The following is a 23,621-nucleotide window of genomic DNA, read 5'->3' on the forward strand; positions in this document are numbered from 1 at the left end:
GTTTTCAGAAATAAAAGATTTTTTCTTCGAAACGATCGCCCAGAACCCAGAAGTTAGAAATACTAGCAAGTGCTAAACCACCCTCAGTGGTGCAGTGGTCAACGCGTTGGACTTTGGATCTGGAGGTTGGTGGTTCGAGTCTCAAGTCATAAACTTTATCTAGGCGTGAGGAATGATGACTTGTAACTGATTTGAGGAATGCTTTGTAACTTGGGGAACGATATTTGTGACAATCAGTATGGTTATCACAATCAAGCATTCCTTAACTAGCAAGCATTAATCGACACGCGTAAAATATCTGAATACTTTGAGAATGTACCTATGCCTATCTCAAAACAACAACTTCCAGCACCGCCGCCGGGATTCGAACCGAGTCTTTCGGATCAGAACGCTCGACATCCAGACTAATCTGCCCAAGCTTTCCACCTTGAAATTTGTCGAGGGTTTTAAACTTGTTGGTTTCATATTGGTCACAAAACAGGCCTACAAAAAGGAGCGACCAATAGAAGAACCCCCTGCCCAGTTAACTAATCTGCCCAAGCTTTCCACCTTGAAATTTATCGAGGGTTTTAAACTTGTTGGTTTCATATTGGTCACAAAACAGGCCTACAAAAAGGAGCGACCAATAGAAGAACCCCCTGCCCAGTTCAACCAAAGGGCTCACAAAGGTCTTATACAGGGTGACCGTCGTCGATTTGACCACCCTACAGGGTGGGGCGAACACGTACCTGATTCCTCTCCAAGGCACGGCGAAAATCGGTTTCAAAAAGTTGAAAACCGCGGACAAGGCCCACATCGTAAACCGAATCGGTGGAAGAAAGACCCACCGGTAGACGAAAACACCCATCGATTGAACCGCTTGAAAAGGGAGGAGAAGAAGTAACGTTGCCCATTTGAACAAAGTGGTCCCTAGGGGAGCCAAAAGGCCGGTGGTTGTCGAAAAAGTCCACCGGAAAAGCCCTACGAGATACTTAAAAAATGGCGACAGCAATTTGAAGAGGTACCCAAACAAAGGTCGCATTAACTTGTTAAAGAGTTTACTCAAAACGAACCCAATCGTTTGGAGCAGTCTTTTAAGGATCAGTGTAAAGACGACTTTGAAAAGGAGTTTTACTAGCAGTTTGAACAGTTTAAGGAGTTTTTCAAGGAGCTCCTTAAGGAGGACTAGGATGAGGTCGAGAAAGTTGCTCAGAAGGAGGACTATTAGTACGAGGAGTCGACAAAGGAGGAGGATGGTCCTTAGACGTGTGGGGTTAAGGAGTTTGTCCTTGCCGTTTGTGTTGGGACTGTTGGGCTTTGATTTCTTTGCAGTTCCGTTTCCATTAGTGTTGGGACTTGATTTCTTTGGGCTACCCGTACCTCCCGTTTGGGCTAAAGTGTTGGGCCCTAATTTCTTTGAACTTCCGACTTTGTTCACAATGTTAGGATTGTTGGGTCCTAATTTCCTTGGTATTATGGTTCCATTGGTTTTGATCACAGTCGTAGGCCTTAATTTGATTGGAATTACGGTTCCTATGGTTTGGGTAACAGTTGTAGGTCCTGATTTAATTCCCTTAATTTGGGCCACAGCGTTGGGTCTATTGGGCCCCAATTTCTTTGGAATTTCAATTCCTCCGTTTTGAATTACAGTTTTGGAATTGATGGGCCCTGATTTGTTTGGAATTGTGGTTCTATTCGTCTTGGGCCCAAATTTCTTTAGAATTTCAATTCCCCCGTTTTGGTTCAAAGTATTGGGTCCTACTTTCTTTGGAAATACAGTTCCATTCGTTTTGATCACAGTTGTGGACCTCGATTGAGCAAATCTGATGGGGACTTATCAGTCCAGTTCAGTCCAAGCCTTTCCTTATAACAGCACACACTTGATTCTTCAGAAGTCTTCAACCTAAGACTGAGTTTGATTTTTGAGAGCTCTTCTAAGACAGATTAGACCTAGTGAGATCGTCCTTGGAGGCACATTTGCCAGTCCCTGTTTGGAGGGTGGGACTTATCAGTCCAGTTCTGTCAAGGCTTTTCCTTATAACAGCATAGATACTTGATTCTTTTGACTTCAACCTCAGACTGTTCTTGATTTTTGAGAGCTCTTCTAAGACAGATTAGACCTAGTGAGATCGTCCTTGGAGGCACATTTGTCAGTCCCTGTTTGGAGGGTGGGACTTATCAGTCCAGTTCTGTCGAGGCTTTTCGTTTGACCGCGTTGGGTTCGGTGGGGCCCAGGAGTTTCTGCTTGAGGCGATAGTAGGAGTTCAGGCGTTCTAGACCGTATTCCTGAAATACAAAATGAGAGATTATTACTAATGAGGTCAGCTCCCATGGCGTAGTGGTCACTGCGCTCGCCTTGCACGCGGGAGACCCGGGTTCGATTCCCGGCAGGGTCAAGATATTTGTATCAAATCTGATTCTTTTGGCTTGGTTGTTGGAAGTCAGGAACCTTACAGGTCGACTGTTGGTTGTGGAAAAAGTTGGTCTGTATTGGCTGTTGGTTTTAGGAACTAAGGTTGGTTTATATTGACCGTAAGTTTTCAGAACAAAGGTTGGCTCACATAGATTGTTGGTTTTAGGAACAAAGGTTGGCTCATATAGATTGTTGGTTTTAGGAACAAAGGTTGGCCCATAGAGACTATTGATTTTGGGACCCAAGGTTGGGTTACATTCGTTGGTGTTGGGCTGACGAAGCTCAGTTGGAGGATCCGTTTGGTCACCCATGTTTGGAAACACTTCTTTCCCCCGTCTATTTTTCACTTATCCTGTATCGTTTTGGCAACCCGAACTTTGGACAGTCCGTCATTAAATTTTATCGATCGTTTCTCTCTCAATATGTATTACATTGAAATGGGGGTCTTCTGATGAAATTCCTGTGTGCGGAGTCCAGTATGTAGGACTATTGCACCCGTCATTAAATTAAAGAGAACACCGTCATTAAATTTTATCGTTTGTTTCTCTCTCAATATGTATAGGGAATGTATTGCAATCGATCCAATTCTGTTTCGTATGAATGGGCGCCAATTATCAAATGGTCTGACAGTTTGATATTGTCGTCGAAGAGCGGGAACTTGGCCATCAGGTCATTCTCCCACGGGCATCCGAGTGACAGTACAACTTCGTAGCCTTAGATTGTCTTGGGTCTGCCGTTTTTTATCTCCCTAAAAATTTAGACCCAAATAATTAATTATTTCAAGAGGCTCGTCAAGCAGGAGCCACACGAAAGAGTTAACTTACCCCCGGCGCCACAAAGTGTTTAAACTCGGATTAAGTTTAACTCTCGGATTACGCAATCTGATTGGTTGATTTAATCCGGAAGTTAAACTTAAACCGAGTTTAAACTCACTTTGTGTCCCCCGTCCTTGTTAATTGACGATTTTTTTCCCCTCCTAATATTGAAAATGACAATTAAAAACCTCAAACCATATGATTTATTTTTCTTTTTATTTATTTGTTTAAAAATATTTTTCATTTACAATTTATTGAAAAAGGTGCTTTGTTCGGATCTCATGAGTTAACAGCAACAAGTAATGAGGTTAAACCCCTTATCCAACAAAAAAATATGTTCTTACCCAATAGCCAAAGGATATCTCCGACGTGTCATCATGTACAAATGACCACAGTGCCCAGAAGAAGTGCGAGGCGAGAGTGAAGTGCTTCACTTCTTCTAGTACACTCTCTGGAGTGCTATCTTCTTGGTTCATACGGGATAGATAGGTTTCCACGAATGATTTCTGAAACATAAAAGGCCCCCTCCAGGTTATTAATAGGAAATTCAATTCTATTCGATTAAATCCAATCTTTATTGCATTGTTTAACAATTTCAGTGAGAGATTATCTGGTTTTCTGAGGAAACTATTTTTGCTTGTAAACACTTTTTCAATTTAAATCGATTTCTTCCACAATTATACCTTCTAAGTGCTAGGTTACGGGTTAGACATAGCTCTCAGGTGTTGGCCAAGAATTTGGAAGTGTTATTTATACTTCAGAGATGGAAATTGTGGAGAAACGAAAACCTGCGTTTCTATGTAAGATTTTATTTAGTGTTGAGTGTTGTTGTGAGCGCCACACTTTGGATCAGCAACCACGGTGGCCAAGTGGTTATCACACTCGGCTTTCACACCGGAGGGTCCTTGATTCGACCTTCACTTACCCTCAGACTATAAGAAGGGTAATTCTCTCGTTTGACCGTATAGTGGGGGAAATGCTTGTAGGAATAGTCGTACACACTCTCCACAAAGTGATTGGCTATGTCGAACGCCCTATAGTTGTACGAACAGTACTCGAAATCTATGACAACCAAGTCAATATTGTTGTTGTTGGAGCTATTGTTGACGTTGTTGTTGTTGTTGTTGTTGTTGTTGTTGTTGTTGTTGTTGGGGGACTCTCGGTAGAGGATGTTACCCTCCTGGAGGTCGTTGTGGCAGAAGGTCACCGGGGATTTGATTTTGAGCAGGTGCTTCCTGGGGGAAAGAAAATGGGTGGTTAGCTGTTAGTTCAGTGGGAACGCGCAACCCATGTTGTTTACAAATGTCTAGAATTTTGACCATTAGGCCATTTTCCTAGAAAACACGCTTACCAATACCAATCAAATCATAACTGCTTTGTGGTGAAGCAGAGAGCTTTTTCACAACTTTTGTGGGTATCACAGCATTACCAAGTGCCTCCTTTTACTATTAATTCTCATCTATTCGTATCATCAATTTTTACTTTCTATTACTAAAGTTATAGCGAAGCTTTACTAGTAATTCTCGGAACCGTCTCCGAGGCTTCTCAGAATCTCCACTTTAACATAAGCTAGTAAACCCAGGAAGAATTCTTTTAAAACGAAGTTTTAAAAAATCATTAGTTTAAAACTGAGCTTCAAAGTGATAATTTAAAACTAAGCTTTAAAAATTATTTAAAACTAAAACAAAAAAAAATAACAATCACAGGTGTTCATTTAATGTAAGTACAAAAATCATTAAATGTAAAAAAAAATTAAACCTAAATACACGAGGCAAATAATTAGGGCAGAAAATATTTGGAAATTAGTTACATAATTAATAATAAAAAAAGGAAAATATATTAATTCAGTTCTTTCAGAAACTGATTTTTATTATTATTATTTTAAGGCTTTGTTTCGAGTTCTCACTTAAAATAATAGCGCTTATTTATACTGCTTGCATAGGACTCAAAAGTCCCTTTGCCCAAGCAGTAGACTACTACTATTATTGTGGTCAAATTCTCAAATTATAATGAGGACAAGGTTCCTTACCTCGGCTGGAATTGAACCCACGCCCTCCTGTGAGCCAGGCGAGCGTCTTGACTACTACACACACCGAGGCAGGGGATGTGTCTTTATACATAAGAAAAAAAAACTCATGTGAGCTTTTTCAATTAACCACTTTTTTACTTTAAAGGAATCTCAATTTTACTTTAAATTTAAAGTATGCATCTCAATTCTGCTTTAATTTAGGTACCTCAATTCTATTTCATGTTATCTCGCCTATCTCAATTTAACTTCAAGGCAGGACTTACTTCAAAGTTTCAGATAAAACACCAATGTGGGAAAAAGTCCTTCCGACTCACAACACAGAAAGATTAGAAACAACTCAAATCGTACATTCCACGGTTTTACGTTGAATAATCGAAAAAAGATTTGATTTTCTGTAAATCTTTGTAAATGACATGTTATTTTATTTGTTATTTTTTTTTTCATTATTTTTATCATACGATTTTTTTCTTTTTTCATTAACATATTTTTTTTTTGTCATTAATTTACATTCACACCAAGATAATATCAGTACAAAACATAAGTACAGTAAATGCGTGAAAGGTGATTGAAATGAGCTATAAAGATAAATGATTTTAACCTCTTTAGGGACCAGGCCTTTTTGGTAAAAAAAGAGACATTTTTTGGAGGTTTGACAGAGGGAACTGTAACCGCTAAGGTCTTATCGTCCCGAAATCAAAGAGAGAAGGAGGACAGGATAGAAAGACAGCCGTTCCAAGAACAAAAACAAACCTTATCTGTTTAGAATAAAGTTCGCCCCGCGTAGGAATCGTCTGCATTGTAACCATTGATTTGCGGGTTCGATTCCCGCCCGGGGCGAACTTTGTTCTCAACAGATCAGGTTCGTTCTCGGAACGGCTGGCTTTCTCCTATCCTGTCCTCCTCTCATCAATTTCGAGACGATAACACTTCCCTTGTTACAGTTCCCTCTATCAAAACCTCATAAGCGCCCACCGCCCAATAGAAAAAAACCTCTAAAAAATAATAATAGAAAAAAAAACCTCTAAAAAAATAATAATAGAAAAAAAATCTCGATGGTGCGGGTCGAACCCGGAACCCTCAAGAGGTTAAATAAAACGTGGATCAAGGTGTTACGAAGCTACATTGCATTGGGTGTGATCAATTAATGACTTATGATTTGATAAAACAGCATATTTCATCCATATTAATCGTTCAGAGACATCCAAACAAAGATAAAAACCAATATCAATGGATTGACAGAGAATAAATGATTTAAACCTAAATCAATCATACAGCCATATTTATGAAGATTTCAATAAATCATATGACCTGTGGCCATATTTTTGAAGATTTAAATACACCACACAGCCATATTTATGAAGAAAGTGATGTCAATCAATACAGCCATATGATGATCTAAGTATTCTAAGTCAACCATATGACCTTATTTATGAAGGTTTAAATCAATCACAAGGCCATATTTATGAAGATTTAAATCAATCATACAGCCATATTTATGAAGATTCATATCAATCATATTAGTATTAGTATCTGTAACAACGTATCATATCTTCATCTTCAACGTATCATATCTTCATCTTCATAAATATGGCCATATTTATGAAGATGAAGATATGAAGAAGAAGAATGTGATGTCAATCTTTATGCACTACACGAGGCTAAGAGATAGTCCAACCTGTCTAGCTACTGGCCTTGTTATGTTAACAATCGATTATTAAAATTAATCAAAACCAGCCTAGTTAGCTTGGTTGGTAGCACGTCTGCCTTGTAAGCGCTAGGTCGCGGGTTCGATTCCCGCTCGGGACGATTTTATTCTGAACGTATAATGTTCGTTCTCGAAATGGCTGGCTTTCTCCTATCCTGTCTTCCTTCTCTCTTCGCTTTCGGTACCATAGTGGGACTTTCGTTGTTACAGTTTTCTTTAAAAAAAGTTCTTTTTTTTCTCAAGAACCTACGATGCGATGGAGTTCTCGGTTCAATTCTTTGGCTTCCTTGATTCGCCCAAGCCGAAGTCTGAATGAGTCCGCAAATGAGATCGTCCGTCTTAAGAACGGCCAAATCAAGACTAAATGGACCTAGTGGGATCGTCCTTATGAGGTACAGCATTTGCCAGTCCCTATTTTAGAGGCGGGACTTATCAGTCTAGTTCAGTCCAGAAAATCCTTGAAACAATATTTGACGCTTGATTTTTCAGGGATCTTCAAAACAACCAAAGACCGAGCTTGATTTTTGATAGATCTTCTAACACAGAACATGCTTGATTCCAAACCAAAACTGAAGAGACCTAGTGAGATCGTCCTTGGAAGCACAACATTTGCCAGTCCCTGTTTTGGAGGCGGGACTTATCAGTCCAGTTCTGTCGAGGCTTTTCCTTATAACAGCACAGATACTTGATTATGATTCTTTTGTCTTCAACCTCAGACTGATCTTGATTTTTGAGAGCTCTTCTAAGACAGATTAGACCTAGTGAGATCGTCCTTGGAGGACCAAGTCCAAAACCGTTTTGAGATGGAGTCAAATTTTACGACTAGTCAAAGTTTAAAAAGAGATGGCCATTTTGTTTCTGTTCTCATCTAGAATAGAATAGAATATACCTTGTTTATCCTGCTCGAATGAGACTAAAAAGTCCCTTTACCCCAGCAGTCTAAACAAGGTCTCGTGTATTTTATGGGTTTAACATGGTACAATACATAATTAATACAATAGACCTTGCTTAATCATCTACAGAAAGTATCAACCAAGTCTCGTCACTTACTTGAGCCAGTCAGCCTCCGTGTTCAAATCCTTGGACAGGATCTTCTTCATTTCGACACCGCCGCGAATCGAACCCGGGACCTCTGGCGTGCAAGCCTAGTGTGATACTCACTCGGCCATGAAGGTTGCTGCTAAATATGAATGGCTTAGAGGCAGAGCGGGCCAAGTCCAAAACCGTTTTGAGATGGAGTCAAATTTTACGACTAGTCAAAGTTTAAAAAGAGATGGCCATTTTGTTTTTGTTCTCATCTACAGAAAGTATCAACCAAGTCTCGTCACTTACTTGAGCCAGTCAGCCTCCGTGTTCAAATCCTTGGACAGGATCTTCTTCATCTGAATTTTGTTCTTCTTGTGACACTCTGTAGCCAGCGTCTCCCCGTTCCGCCACTCGGCCGTTCCGTTACCCCCTGTATTCTTCAAATACAGAGTGTTCAACCATCGTTGTATCGTGTCCCATAGCCAGGTGGGCTCTTTGACGACGGGGATTTGCATGAGGTGGATGTCGGCCATCTTTTCGGCGATCTTTCGACTGATGGCCGGATCGGTGAGTTCGCTGTATTTGAGGGAGCGGGCCTGAAATTGGGACAAAGGGCGATAAAGGGTTAATCATTTATATAAAATAAATATAGCTAGTGTGAACATCACACGAAAGGAAAAAAGAATAGTTTGATTTTTTTTTTTAATTCAGTTATGACTGCCACCCAGAAAAGAACGACCCAAAAATAAGTAAATTTTAATCGACTAAAACCCCTTGTGGTTCTTTTTTGTTAACAGATTAGGGTCACTAAAGGCTATTTCTTTATCAAGTAGTATGAAAATAAATAATAGCTACGTTTTTTAGGGGGTTTTCAAAATTGGTTTCTGTTGACTCGTTGCTTAATGCTCTCGATTTTCGACTTGACTTGAACTCGAACCACCAACCTCCAGATAAAAAGTCCAACGCGTTAGCCACTACACCACTGAGGTTTAGCTACAAAACCACATATTCTACCGAACTATACAGCGATAACGGTAAGTAATTGATACGTACAGAACAACAGACATTCTATTGAAAGATTTTATTATTATTTTTTCTTTTTTGCGAATTCATCAAAAAATATTCCACCGCTATCTCTCTCAGTATTGCGTTTCATTCATCTCATTCTTACTTTCCTAGTTTCCTTATCCTATAAGAAGGAGAGAGTAAAGAAATGAAGGATGAAACATAACTTTCCTTCATTCTTCTGCCTCGGGGGCGTAGTGGTCAAGACGCGGAAGACGCCCTCCTGGTAAACAGGAGGCCACGGCTTCGATCCTAGCAGAGGGATGGAATTTTATCCTCATTTATTTGAGCCTGATCCACCCTGAATTATGCTAACAGGCAAACAGTACAGCCATCCATACAAAACTACAAATTACTCACAAGGTTAAAAACACAAAACAAAAATGTATGTAAATTCGTACATCTTTAAAATATTTCCTCTAAAAAGCAATAACCTCACGGTGCATTTCATCTTTAAAATGAAACGTCATTTGGTTAACCTCTTCAGACCAGCTTTGGTTAACCTCTTCAGACCAGCCTCGTTAGCTCGACTGCCTTGTAAGCGCAAGTTTGCGGATTCGATTCCCGCCTGGGGCGGAGATAAGGTTCGTTCTCGGAACGGCTGACTTTCTCCTATCCTGTCCTCTTTCTCTCTTCAATTACGGGACCATAAGAATGGTAAGTAACCTTCGGGAAAGATCGTTTTTACGGTTTCTTCTATCGAAGCTCTAGGGCAGTCTAGGGGGTAAAAATCACCAAAGATCTCAAGAGGTTGGTGGATTCTACTACTGTACTGTTCTATGTTGTTGGCGTGTGCCAATTTTTTTTGTCTAAAATAACTGAAAAATAAAATAAATATAAAACAAACGTACGTACAACAAACAGGCTAAATCTATTGACAACACTGTTATTCATATGCAATTATGTAAACAAGTTGTTGTTGTTGTTGTTGTTGTTGTTGTTGTTGTTGTTGTTGTTGTTTTTTGGTTCTTTTCTGCTTAATGCGCTCGATTTTCGACTTGACTTGAACTCGAACCACCAACCTCCAGATAAAAAGTCCAACGCGTTAGCCACTACACCACTGAGGTTGGTTAGAAGACTATTTCTTTATTAGGTAGCATGAAAATAAATAATAGCTACGTTTTTTAGGGGGTTTTCAAAATTGGTTTCTGTTGACTGGTTCCTTTCTGCTTCATGCTCTCGATTTTCGACTTGACTTGAACTCGAACCACCAACCTCCAGATAAAAAGTCCAACGCGTTAGCCACTACACCACTGAGGTTGGTTACCTACCGGTATATACTCCTCAATCCGTCCACCCGGGAACACCCCATGCAGGGTAGGGCCCAGCTTCCGTTCCGACAGCAACGTAAAGATGACCGAATCCGTGATGATGCTCTCTAAAGCCCGCTCGCCATGGGTCTGCCCGTAAATCCGCAGGAGGACCTCACTGGGTTCCGAACTCTGGATGGGTTGCAGCAGTGTCACGTGATAGAGCATGTTGGTGAGACCGCCACTGCAAAATGGAGAAGACCCAGCTTTCGTTCCGACAGTAACGTAAAGATGACCGAATCCGTGATGATGCTCTCCAAAGCCCGCTCGCCATGGGTCTGCCCGTAAATCCGCAGGAGAACCTCACTGGGTTCCGAACTCTGGATGGGTTGCAGCAGTGTCACGTGATAGAGCATGTTGGTGAGACCGCCACTGCAAAATGGAGAAGGGGGAAAGTGGGGGGTGTAGTTTGGACAGTGCCGCAGTAACAGATTTTTATTTGAAACAGGATTTTGATTTTGATTTGAGTAGAGATGATGGGGTGTGAATCTCAACCAAGTAGAGACGTAGATTGACTTTTTATATACAGGGTGTTTAGTGTAAAAAGTCTTTCCCGGGGGTGGGTTTTTCGAGAACCGCTTAGTAATACGTAATAATAAAAAGCCAAGACAAACATATTATTTTTTGGGAGGGGAGAATGCAATTTTCGCCTTAAAGTTGCGGTCTTGTGGTCGTAACTTTATGAATTTTCTCTTCGTCGTCGTCTTCTAATTCTTTTGTTTTTTGTTGTTATTGTTGTTGTTGGTGGTGGTGTTCGTGTTGTTGTTTTGTTATAGTTGGATTCTTTTTGCGTTTTGAATTAATCAAATGAATCATATTCAAATTACCACAAACCACAACATCATTAATCAATTCACCAACAACGATTTAAAACTATAGTGTTGTTCTTCTTTTGCTACTGGCTGCTGTTGTTGTTGTTGTTGTTGTTTTTATTTATTTATTATTATTATTTTTTGCCTTGTAACGTCAGATGAAGTCATTCATCTTTAGATTTTTCAACGTTACTTTGTTATTTAGATATACATTTCATTCTTTCTGACGTGGTTTTTGGTTGTTGTTGTTGTTGTTTATATCGTCTGCATTATATTTACGTCTTAGCATTGACTAATGTAGTTCTTTTAGTTTCACCTTCATTCAGTCATTCATCTTTCAAGAATTTATTGTTGTTGTTGTTGTTGTTGTTTATATCGTCTGCATTATATTTACGTCTTAGCATTGACTAATGTAGTTCTTTTAGTTTCACCTTCAATTTGATTTTGATTTGAGCAGAGATGATGGGGTGTGAATCTCAAACAAGTAGAGACGTAGATTGACTTTTTATATACAGGGTGTTTAGTTTAAAAAGTCTTCTCCGGGGGTGGGTTTTTCGAGAACCGCTTAGTAATACGTAGTAATAAAAAGCCAAGACAAACATATTATTTTTTGGGAGGGGAGAATGCAATTTTCGCCTTAAAGTTGCGGTCTTGTGGTCGTAACTTTTTCTTTATCAATTTCAGTGGCGTAGCGTCCATGGTGGCCATACACTCAAAAATTCCACTCAAATACCCTTAAATATTGACTTTGAATAATTATTGTATTCTTATTAGATAGATATTGTGATAGAAATTAGTGTCCGCCCTACACTTGGAGTTAGACCACGCTACGCCACTGAATCAATTTATTCAGGCGCGTCAATACTATAAGGGCACATATGGAGCTATGGAAGACTATGGTTAGTTTTGATTAGTGATGCACTACGCGACGAGAAATCGGAGAAATGGATTTTGAAATCTCGTCTCCTAGAAAATTTGGGAGACAGGGCTCTCGTCTTGTTATGTGTGCATCACTAATTTTGATGTGAACGTTCTTGTTTGTTTAAAACGTTCTTGTTTGTTTAAAACGTTCTTGTTTCTTTAAAACGTTCTTGTTTGTTTAAAAGACAAAACTGGTAGAGAAAGAAGAAGGAAGGGAAGCGAAGAAGGAAGAGAAAAGAGAACAGGGAAAGAAAATAAAAAGAAAAAGTTAAAGAGAAAACACAAAAAGTAGACAGAAAAGAACAAGAAAAAGAAAGAGATTCAACTCAAAGAGAAGAAAAAACAGATCATAAAAGAAAGAAGAAGAAATAAACGATAGGAGATACAGTTTTCATACTCACTGCCAGGCACGCCCCTCGGGGCCTTAGGGCCCCCTAAAAGGGGCCCCCGAAACCAAAAGGGGAGGGGCACAGAAGTGCTCATCCAAGGGGGGTTTTGCCTCCTCAAATGGGAGGGAGCTCGGTCCCCTGACAAGGGGGGCAGATAGCCTCCGGGCCAATGATCACTTGAAATGAGAACAAGAGACACACAAAAAACAAAAAATGCCAACGTGGCACGCACGGGGGGTCGTGGTGCGAACGCCAGACACGGTAAGGAAAGAGCTGGAAAGGTTGGTGTCAAGTGTGCGCGCGCATTTGTTACTATTAGAAAACCTGCCACAGGAACTTTATTCTCATTAAGCCCAATTTTCAATATAAACAACATTGTCTGGTACAATGGTACACACAGCACACTCTAACTTAGAGAAATTTTGTGTACACAGTGTGTGACAGTCTGACAGAGTATCTCATAGAAATTTTAAAGAAGCGGGGCGCACACTTGAAGAAAATCACAAATTAATTCAGGACCCTATCCCTACCTACCTCGGTGGTGTAGTGGTCAAGACGCTCGCCTGGTAAACAGGAGGACGTGGGTTCAATCCCAGCCGAGGTATGGAATTTTACAGTTCAAATTAGCCATGATTCATTAACAACACTACTTAACTTGTCTTGTGTCTGATGAAATTCTTGTATGTAGTTTCACCTCCATTGAGTCATTCATCTTTCAAATTGTTGTTGTTGTTTATATCCTGTGCATTTTTTGCGTCTTAGCATTAGGTAGGTAAGCTTTGATACAAACCGACACACCGACCACCGACAACGATCTACTACGCAGGATTGGGGAAAACACTGACTAGCTTTCTCCAATTCAATTCTCATTCCTCAAATAGGAATCTGTTCACGTGATGTCAAGATAGAGGGAAAAAGATGAATTGATGGCATAGTTATATTATAGGACTTTGGTCGGTGACAGGTACGAGGTACGACATCACCCCAACGTTAACACAGACGAAAGTCCATAACGTTGGGGTATATCCACTAAAATACAAATCACAATGTCATAATATATTCTTATTAAATTGTAACGTTAGTTGATGTCATTGTAAAGAAAAAAAAAAAATTACATTTTTTGAAAAAAAAAAAAAAAAAAAATTTGACCGATTGACTTGAAACATGGCACACTTATGTATTTTGGATGACACTAGGATATTCTATCAAAAAATTCGAAAGTTTAGGTAATAAAAGTTACATTTTTTAGTCCGTCCTTCCTTTATTATTACAATAGTAATAAAAAAGGTATAAGGGACGGACTATTGTATTCGCTTCGGTGTCTGTCTAAATGAAAAATAAATATATAAAAGTAGATTATAATTAAAACATATCTAAAGGGGATTTAGCTACGAAATAGTAAGTGGTAAGTGACAATTATTAAAGATCGTACTAATGGAAAGAGATCTAATCAGTAAACCAGTGATGGTTGTTATAGTTATCAGTAAATTAGTGACAGTGAGTGATATTTATCAGTGACAATGATAGTTACCTCATTCGTTTGACGCAGATATCCTTAGCGGTTATCCTCTTCCAGGCACCATGCAGATATCCTTTGCAGATTCCCAGGGCCATCTCTAGCATTTCCTTCTGCTCTACCACCATCTGGAAACAAAAGTGGGGATACCAACCAGTTAGAATCAGGTTAAAATAAAAAGTTAAATATACGAAAGCTGTTGAAATTGAAATAAATGACTTCTGAAGCTGTGTCCACAGAGTCCACACATAGTCGCCCCCTTAGATCGACGAGGTGAAGAGATGAATCTATGTTGTCGAGGCAGTGTACGGTTTCAGTCGACGTCGATCGACGCGCGACGGCGTCAACTATGTGTGGACTTGTGGACACACCTTTAGGGTTGATTTTGACTGTCGTTAGTAGAGACCGGTACCAACGGAACGGTGACGCAATTCGATCAATCACGTCCTGCTGGCTTTTCCAGGTCCTGCCTAAGCTTAGGTAAGGTTAATGTGCTAGTTTTAATCCTAGAGAACTGGCGATGGCACGGCAGGAAAGCGCCTGATATCACCTTCGACAGTTTAGGGCTACCTGTCTCACGCAAAAAAAATAATAATAATAAAATAAAATAAAAAAAAATAAATAATAATAATAAAAAATTAATAATAATAATTAAAAATAATTTAAAAAGATTAAGACAAGTCGACGACATCACCCCACTTTGGCTGGGTGAGGTCAATGTGACCAGTGAAATTTTGTCGGAATCGCATGGATTGGAACACATCACACATTACATGCCTTCAGGCATGCACACTCCATTTGTCAAGGGTCTAGGTTTACCCCGTCCTGGGGATCAATTTTATTTGAAGAAACGACCGATTTACTGATGAAATGGCGAGACAGTAAAGCATGATCACATGATCTTAGCAATTGAAGGGCTGCCTCACACAGGCCAAAAAATTTCACAATGGCTTAAATGAGATTAGGGTGAGAGAAAGATTAACTTTATTACTTTCAAGATAATACAAAATAGAGACACACATGGGGTCTAATAAAAAGATTAGACCCCCCCCCATGTGTGTCTGTATGAGGTTCAATTAGAGTAATTAGACATTAAGTACAATAAAATCGCCATAAATTAAAATCAAAAGAAGATAATATTGAATTAAAGTAATTAAGAGAGAATTAACACGTGGAAAGTGACAATCTCTCGGTTAAGCAACGTAGCGCGAGGTTCGTATTTGAACGGGTGACTGTCTGACTGAGTTAAAAAAAAAAGATGAGTGTTCCACCGCCGTTTTTATTTCGCAGCAATGAAACAACCGCTACATTAGACGCATGTGGTCTGTGTCGTAGCATGCCCATCCCGTTGTATGCCTCTCATCAGATGGGCGAGAAGAGACACAATACTTCACAGCAGCAGGACTTTGACAAGGAATGGATGGACTATTCAAGACATCCTGGCCATGAAATATGCCCCGGTATCGTCGGCAGACGTTGAGCGGTCTTTCTCGAAATTAAAATATCTAGTGACAGGACTACAGGAGACTAAATTTTACTGTCGACAATATAGCAGCACACTTGATCCTGTTATACAACAAATAAATAACAAAAATAAAGCTCATTTATCCCGGTGTCGTCGGCAGACGTTGACAAGAGACTAAATTTTACTGTCGACAACATAGCAGCACACTTGATCCTGTTATACAACAAATAAATAAATAACAAAAATAACATTTACCTACTCTTTCATTAAAAATATTTTTTTTTTATGTTTTATTTTACGGAAAAGGTCATATTTTGGGAAAATAAATGTCATATTTGAGGAAAATAAAGGTCATAAAGGTCATATTTTTAGAGTCATATTTTGGAAAAATAAACGTCATATTGTGGTTGTCTCTGGTTCTAGTTGCGTACTAAAATTGTCGTGTGTGCGTCTGTGTTTTTAGTGCCAAAACACGTTTTGAGATCCCTAGAAACTAAATCCAAAGTTTCAGCCCGTGTGTCCGTCTGTGTTTTTAGTACCAAAACACGTGTTGAGACCCCTAGAAACTAAATTCAAAGTTTCAGCTCGTGTGTGCGTCTGTGTTTTTATTTATTTATTTATTTTTTTTTTTTTATTTATTTATTTTATTGTACAGAGAATAAAATTATGCATAGTACAACGTCATGAGGTACCCAGAATATATGTAAATAAGAAGAATAATATACAGCATGGCTCAGAAGTCCTAGCGAACCCCTTGTAACTTTTGAACGGCTTGGAATATTGAAGTTCTGTTTTGTATTGAAAGTTTTTTATGAACTGCAGGGTTGTAACAATATGTATATGTCGGCGTCCGTGTCCTCGACTGTCTCCCATTCTCCTTTACTTCTCTCGGACACAGACATTGTAAATAATAACACAGTACTACGGTACACAATTAAATGCAATAAAATGAGAAAAATGTTTATTTGTAAGAATTAACACTAATAAAATAAGGTAAACTAATTAAAACTATAAACTGTACAGACGGATGGCTTATTGAGACAAAGTTCGGTCACTCCCCCCACACGTCTACTCCCCTTTATTCAAAACACAGAAAAAGATCGCACTGTAGATCTGGTCTCTTCGAAATCTCCAAAGCAAGTACATAATAAGTTTATTCTTTCTTTACAATATTAACATGATTATTCTTCATCATCCCTGTAAGTACTATTATTCTTGATCATCATCCCTGTAAGTGTCTTAGTTAACTCTTCTGGCTAACAATCCCAGGGTCTAGGGTACCACCCTCAATATATGATACACTACGTGTATGTCATATATTATGGTTATAATTATGTACGTATTAGGTACGCCTACGTCATAGGTTTGAACAGTTGGAATTTGACTTCAGCAACCGTGTCTAACTCTGATTGGTTAACAGTAATCATACGTCATAGCTGGAGTCAAAAATCAACTTTTCGGAATGAGCGTGGGTGGCATCCACAAGGGAATGAATATTCGAGATCAGACAAGGTTCCGGGTAACATAGGCAAGACGACGACGAACGAGTTGCGAACGTACGGCAGCCATGAGGGCCAGAGCCTAATAATAACTAGAAAATAAATTTCATACCTATTTAAATCTGTGATAATTAATTTAAGTGTTTCTTTTTAATGTTCCTCAAATAAAGTGTTTCTGTTTTATGTTAAGCCAAATGCTGTGTCTGTCTCACTCATTTTGTAGGAACATAACAGTGTAATCTGAAATAAGCATAGCCTGTAAAACTACCCTTCGTCAGCAGAAAACCAGAAAGGAGTTTCGAGATGTGGGGGTGCGCCGTGTTCTCAATAGCAGGCTTCAATCTCACACTATCCGATACGGTCCATCCTGACATGGCATACGTCCCGGATGCCTATTAATTATTAATCTGAAAACAGAAGCAAACACAGCCCAAAGGCACTAGTTTCTTGTAAAAATCACTCGGCCATACTGACTTAAATGTCAGATGGTGCAAACGTCATCAGCGTTATCAATCAAGGGTTAACAGTGAACGCTGCTGCAAAGCGTTAATAATACAAACATTTTGAAAAATTTCAATAGGTTTCACACAATCTTATTCAAAACATACCACGGATAGATAATAAACCGTATCTCAGTATTTCAAAACTGTAAACATCTGGTTCACGTAACAGTGACAAACATAAGGGTATAAAATCAGACATAATAGTAGGTATGTATAGCTCTATGCATTCGAAATCAAACATGAAATTCTAATATAAAGAAACGTATCATTTTCATTTACCGGTAACTCCTTTTGGTTACACGCAATCTAAAGAAAACAAGACAACTGCGATACATAATGGGTAGTCAGAACCTAATATCACGTATGTCTTCACATATCCTTAGAAAAGCGTCAAAGTTTTCCAACAGAATCAAGAAAACAAGAAAGCAATTGTGATACGTCGTGGGTAGTCAGAACCTAGTATCAAAATACTAACTTTATTTTAACTTGATTTTCTCAAAATCAAACATATTAAACGGAATTCGGTATTTGTGCCAAAGTTCTCTAACAGAACCAAAGAAACAAGAAAGTAATTGTGATACGTCGTGGGTAGTCAGAACCTAGTATCACAATATTAACTTCACTTTAATGATTATCGCAAAAATCGAACAAAATTCTATAGTCACGCCAATGTTCTTTAACAGAACCTGGTTTGGTCTGGTTTCGTTGTATAACTCATGTAGTGATTTAAAGGATATAAAAAAAAAAAATACCTATACAGGGTGTCCCGCGAACGACTGTACAACGCTTGTAACTAATAAAGATCATAAAAAAATGATTGCACCATTGAAAAGAACACAAAATTTAAAAGATAAGATGCCTTGTTTTGGTAAAACCTTCCCTCAAACGTGACCAAAGGCTTGAGAAAAAGATTTTTTTGTATCTCTTTAAAAACTACTATTTTTTCAATTCGATTTTTCTTGAAGTTTCTACTGAAACCCATTGAATTTCTCCTGATAGAAAAGTACCCCTTTTTGTCCTCTTTAATCCCATTATCTTGAATTTTCTGAAAAATCATCATTCTCGGAACCGTCTCCGAGGCTTCTCAGAATTTCCACTTTAACATAAGCTAGTAAACCCAGGAAGAATTCTTTTAAAACAAAGTTTTAAAAAATCATTAGTTTAAAACTGAGCTTCAAAGTGATACCTAATTTAAAACTAAGCTTTAAAAATTATTTAAAACTAAAACAAAAAAATAACAATCACAGGTGTTCATTTAATGTAAGTACAAAAATCATTAAATGTAAAAAAAAAAATTAAACCTAAATACACGAGGCAAATAATTAGGGCAGAAAATATTTGGAAATTAGTTACATAATTAATAAAAAAAAGGAAAATATATTAATTCAGTTCTTTCAGAACCTGATTTTTTTTTTATATTATTATTGCAGGCGAGCGCCTTGACCACTACACCACCGAGGCAGGTGTCCTTTGAACTAGCAACCTCCGTGGCCAAGTGGTTATCACACTCGGCTTTCACACCGGAAGGTCCTTGATTCGACCTTCACTTACCCTCAGACTGTAAGACGGGTAATTCTCTCGTTTGACCGTGTAGTGGGGGAAATGCTTGTAGGAATAGTCGTACACACTCTCCACAAAGTGATTGGCTATATCAAAAGCCCTATAGTTGTACGAACAATATTCGAAGTCGATGACAACCAAGTCAATATTGTTGTTGTTGTTGTTGTTGTTGTTGTTGTTGTTGTTGTTGTTGGAGCTGTTGTTGTTGTTGGGGGACTCCCGGTAGAGGATGTTACCCTCCTGGAGGTCGTTGTGGCAGAAGGTCACCGGGGATTTGATTTTGAGCAGGTGCTTCCTGGGGGAAAGAACAATCAATTATATAAGACCTTGTTTAGACTGCAAGAGTAAAGGGACTTTTCAGTCCTATGCTGGTAGTATAAACAAGGTATATTCTATTCTATTCTATTAACCACTCTGCACTCTGCAACTCTCTACTAGTTAATTATAGTAATTATACCTGAGCTCTCGTCTTTACTAATTACTAACTATAATCGCCATTTTCCTAGAAAACACGCTTACCAATACCAATCAAATCATAACTGCTTTGTGGTAAAGCAGAGAGCTTTTTCACAACTTTTGTGGGTATCACAGCATTACCAAGTGCCTTCTTTACTATTAATTCTTATTACAAAGTGCCCCCTTTACTATTAATTCTCATCTATTCGTATCATCATTTTTTTCTTTTTTATTACTAAAGTTATAGCGAAGCTATACTAGTAATGAGCAAGTATTGCAATCGGTCCAAAAAATCTACACTGGTAATGCCGCCACTGATCGCTACTCGATTGAAGCAGCTACGCAATTGTCCTTAAGAGGCTGAGCACGTTAACTACCTGCACTCCATATAAGAACCATGTAGTTACAGTAATGGGCCTAGATAGGTATGTTATACAGTAATACACATAGATATGTCAGTGACCAGTGACTTGACTGATGGACATAGATGCCCTTGGCAAAATACAGAATTCCATTCATACGAGTACATATACATCCTAAAGCAGTGTCTACAGTACTCTACACCTCTACAGTCTGTATTATGGTCGGTCGAAATTGCCTGAAAATCCTCAAATATGTACATATGTTCAAGTTCAAACTACCTACATACACCTAAACTTATATTATATGATCTTATCTACTTTATATGGGTTCCAGTCAAAGTACTTCGATCGACTGCGGTTGATTGTAGTGTGACCCACCTTAACAATCATCATGTTAAAACACACACACACACACACACACACACACACACACACACACACACACACACACACACACACACACACACACACACACACACACACGTCCTTTACCTTTATCAAACAAAAACTGTTTCACAATTTCACACACATTCATATTCTTTGCTTACCTCTGCACAATCAAAATCAAAGCTTGCCATCTAGAAGTTATCGAGTTAAAGTAAATCCGTTTAGATTTTATGCAAATAAAGTCCAGGAACAAACGAGAATACGAGATACACTATGTATGTATGTACCTTTTAAGTCACAAGTTGTACTTAAAAAATACTTGATAGAGTGGTTTAAAAGTTAAGTACCACTCGGTGGTTTAAGTACTTTGCAATTAATATTACGCATAGAAAAATCACTGGAAATTTCAAAGGAAGCCCAATTAGGTTGAATGGTAAAGATCGCTTTTAAATTAAATACCTAAAAGAAGTGTGGTCAAATTCGAAACGAAAATAAACAAGGACCAAATTCCATGCCTCGACTGGGACCGAACCCACGTCCTGCAGTTTTTGAATAGTCGAAGCTTTTTAGTCCGTCCTTCCTTTATTATTACAATAGTAATAAAAAAGGTATAAGGGACGGACTATTGTATTTAATTCTCTCCATTGACCGACTCAACCGACTGAATTTCAGCTTGACAATTTCACGTTTTGGTTTCAATTTTACGACATCTTTATGTCTGTCTGATTTTTGAAAATGGAACCTTTATCAGAGTGACTAATATAGGAAATTAGGAAACGCTGTCAGCTGAATAGTCGAAGCTTTTTAATTCTCTCCATTGACCGACTGAATTTCAGCTTGACAATGTCACGTTTAACACTCGTATTTATGAACAAGAATGATCGTTCTTAGATCAGTCTCAAGTCAAAATTGACCAATCAAATGCCTTGAGACTATGCTTGGCACGAAGTTTCAATTTCACGACATCTTCTTGTCTGTCTGATGTTTTTGAAAATGGAACCTTTATCAGAGTGACTAGCATAGAAAATTAGGAAACGCTGTCAGCTGTCAGAAGGCATTACAAGGGAGAATATGTGGTATTAGGTTTCATCATCTGATAATCTGTACCTATAGGCATATTTATGTACTTATAGGTATGTTTATATACTTATGCGAAATACTTATCGGTATATCTATGTACTTGAGGGAAAATATTACGGGTTACCTATGGGGATCTCAATTATGGTATTACGGTGTCATTACTATAGTATCCCCGTAACGTAACCCATTCATGTCTGGGTGGCACAACAATGTTCAATTTGTAAATAAACCTTTGTTCTCCTTAATTTGAAATTTCCCAGAAGGGAAATTCCCAGAGAATAGGTAGGTAAAACTTTTTCTGGCCTACCCGAAAAATTTCAAAATTTACTTTTAGACTAAGGGCCGAATTTTAAACTCGGATTATCATTTAATCCTGGTCAGCTTCTAGGAGAGCTATTCTATGTGGGAAAGTAATGTTGGACAATTAGTTTGACTAACTAAGACAGGAACTGAAAGTAGTTTAAAAAAAAATTCTTAAAACCTCTCCGAACACTCTAAGCCTAACCGCCCCTAAAAGGTAATCCGGTTTTAAAATTCGACCCTTAATTAACAATATATATGTATTTATTTACGCTTTCAGGGCAATCTCTACCATTCAACAAGAGTAAACAATAAGAATGGTGGAAAAAAACTATAGTTTTGTACCAAGTACCAAGTGTACAACACCACCACAAAATATATGCCCACTATTACATATTTCACTGTACCTTACTATTTCATTAATTTGTTTTTCCAAAAATGACAAGTGAAAAAATATCACAAAATAATCACCACAAAATATCACACTATACTCTAAAACGACTGAGATTAATAAATCATCAATTATCACAAGAAGAATCACATTAAATTTCCCAAACAAACACTACGTTAAATCACTATTTTTACTTTCTAGTATTTCTCTAAAAAACCGTTCAATACAAAAATCGCTATTTTTTCCACTAAAAACCGTTCAACGAAATCAATCGCGAATTTTTTCGCTAAAATAAAACGTCCGATTCTAAATCCGCGGGATATTTTCATCAGCTAAGCTAAAATGATACTGAAATACAGAATCGCATTGTGAATTCTAAAACAAGAAATATACCTCAGACATAAAATAATACATTGTATCTGTATAGAATACATAGTATATACCTATAGAAAATACACATGTACTATATACATAATATGTACATAAATAAATCTATAGAACATTGGCAATGTGGTGTGACCTGCTAAAATCTACCTGTGCCTATGCCTAACATGCTAAGAATAAACGTGTTATTTGTGTGCTGAATATGTTGTTATATTTATGTTTTTTTTTTCTATATGAGTCATTTTGATAAATGAGAATAATTATTCATATTAATATGAATAAGTATCAAATCAATCAAGAATATAAATAAGTATAAGTAGACATGACAAGTGAGATCATTCACGAGACGAGAGAAATGTCAGAACCACTGGCTCTGGGCGAAAAGGAAATCCCATTTTCCAAAAGAAACCCTTCATTGGAGAAAAAATAGTTGGAAAAAAGTAAAAATGCTGTGAAACCTTACTTAAAGGTACATATGCTTTGGTAGGGTGTTTCTCCGACTTTATCTCTTCAAAGAAGATCCCCCTCAAGAGGTTTGATGGAGGGAGCTGTAACTATTATGGTCTTATCGTCCCGAAACCAAAAAGAGAGAAGGAGAATAGAATAGAATATACCTTGTTTATACCACCAGCATAGGACTGAAAAGTCCCTTTACTCTCGCAGTCTAAACAAGGTCTTATATATTTGATGAAATCATCGACCATCATCATAAAATCATCGACCATCATCATAAAATCATCGTCACCATGTAGGAAAATCATCATCATCACAAATCATTGTCGTCATTGTCAATTGGAGGGTTTGATCTAACATTGATTCGTTACTCGTATGTCAGACGCCTTTAGCCTTGTCGAAGCAAAGGAATGTCAATTATTTCGTCACTTTTACGCAGACAGCGATGGCCGCAACAGCGAAAATTAGTGCACTAGTGAAAAGTCAATAAAAAATATAATAATAATAAAAGTACTTTTATGTTTTTTAACTAGTTATCAAATATTTTTTTCTACTAAAGGACTTTGAAAAGAAAGCAAGTGTTGTCAAGAATTTTCCTTCTAACGAAGGACTTTGAAATCAAATCAAGTTGTGAAAAAGGGACTTGTTAGTGTCAAAAAGGGATTTGTTAGTGTCAAAAAGGGGCTCCAAGTGTCGAAAAGAGGCGTCGAGTTTTCAAAGGATACATCAAAGTGTCAAGATTCTTCAAATTGTGGAACGGATCCATCAACAATCAGTGGTACTTCCGTCGTCAATTTACCG

The 23,621-nt window shown here is 38.1% G+C and overlaps 1 protein-coding gene and 1 long non-coding RNA gene across 5 annotated transcripts; both read right to left on the bottom strand.

The window, feature by feature from the left end:
• Nucleotides 1–1,851: 1,851 nt before the first annotated feature.
• On the bottom strand, nt 1,852–22,327 carry LOC103510958 (choline/ethanolamine kinase-like). Of its 4 annotated transcripts, none has more exons than XM_026824872.1 (8): nt 22,064–22,327; nt 20,374–20,609; nt 13,996–14,108; nt 10,304–10,526; nt 8,274–8,563; nt 4,133–4,442; nt 3,552–3,713; nt 1,852–2,265 (listed from the first exon to the last, which is right to left on the bottom strand). In XM_026824872.1, exons 2-8 carry the CDS (start codon nt 20,401–20,403, stop codon nt 2,158–2,160), a joined length of 1,236 nt encoding a protein of 411 aa, XP_026680673.1. In that variant the 5' UTR covers nt 20,404–20,609; nt 22,064–22,327; the 3' UTR covers nt 1,852–2,157. The 4 variants fall into 4 exon arrangements, with proteins under 4 accessions (XP_026680673.1, XP_026680672.1, XP_026680671.1 ...); XM_026824871.1 differs by having other exon boundaries at nt 22,005–22,327; XM_026824870.1 differs by having other exon boundaries at nt 22,000–22,327.
• Nucleotides 16,368–17,652, bottom strand: LOC113468160. The gene is made up of 2 exons (XR_003392012.1): nt 17,177–17,652; nt 16,368–16,746 (listed from the first exon to the last, which is right to left on the bottom strand). It is a non-coding gene; the product is annotated as an uncharacterized LOC113468160 (long non-coding RNA).
• Nucleotides 22,328–23,621: the final 1,294 nt, after the last annotated feature.

Source organism: Diaphorina citri, unplaced genomic scaffold (assembly GCF_000475195.1).
Source record: "Diaphorina citri unplaced genomic scaffold, Diaci psyllid genome assembly version 1.1 scaffold660, whole genome shotgun sequence".
NCBI lineage: Eukaryota > Metazoa > Arthropoda > Insecta > Hemiptera > Psyllidae > Diaphorina > Diaphorina citri.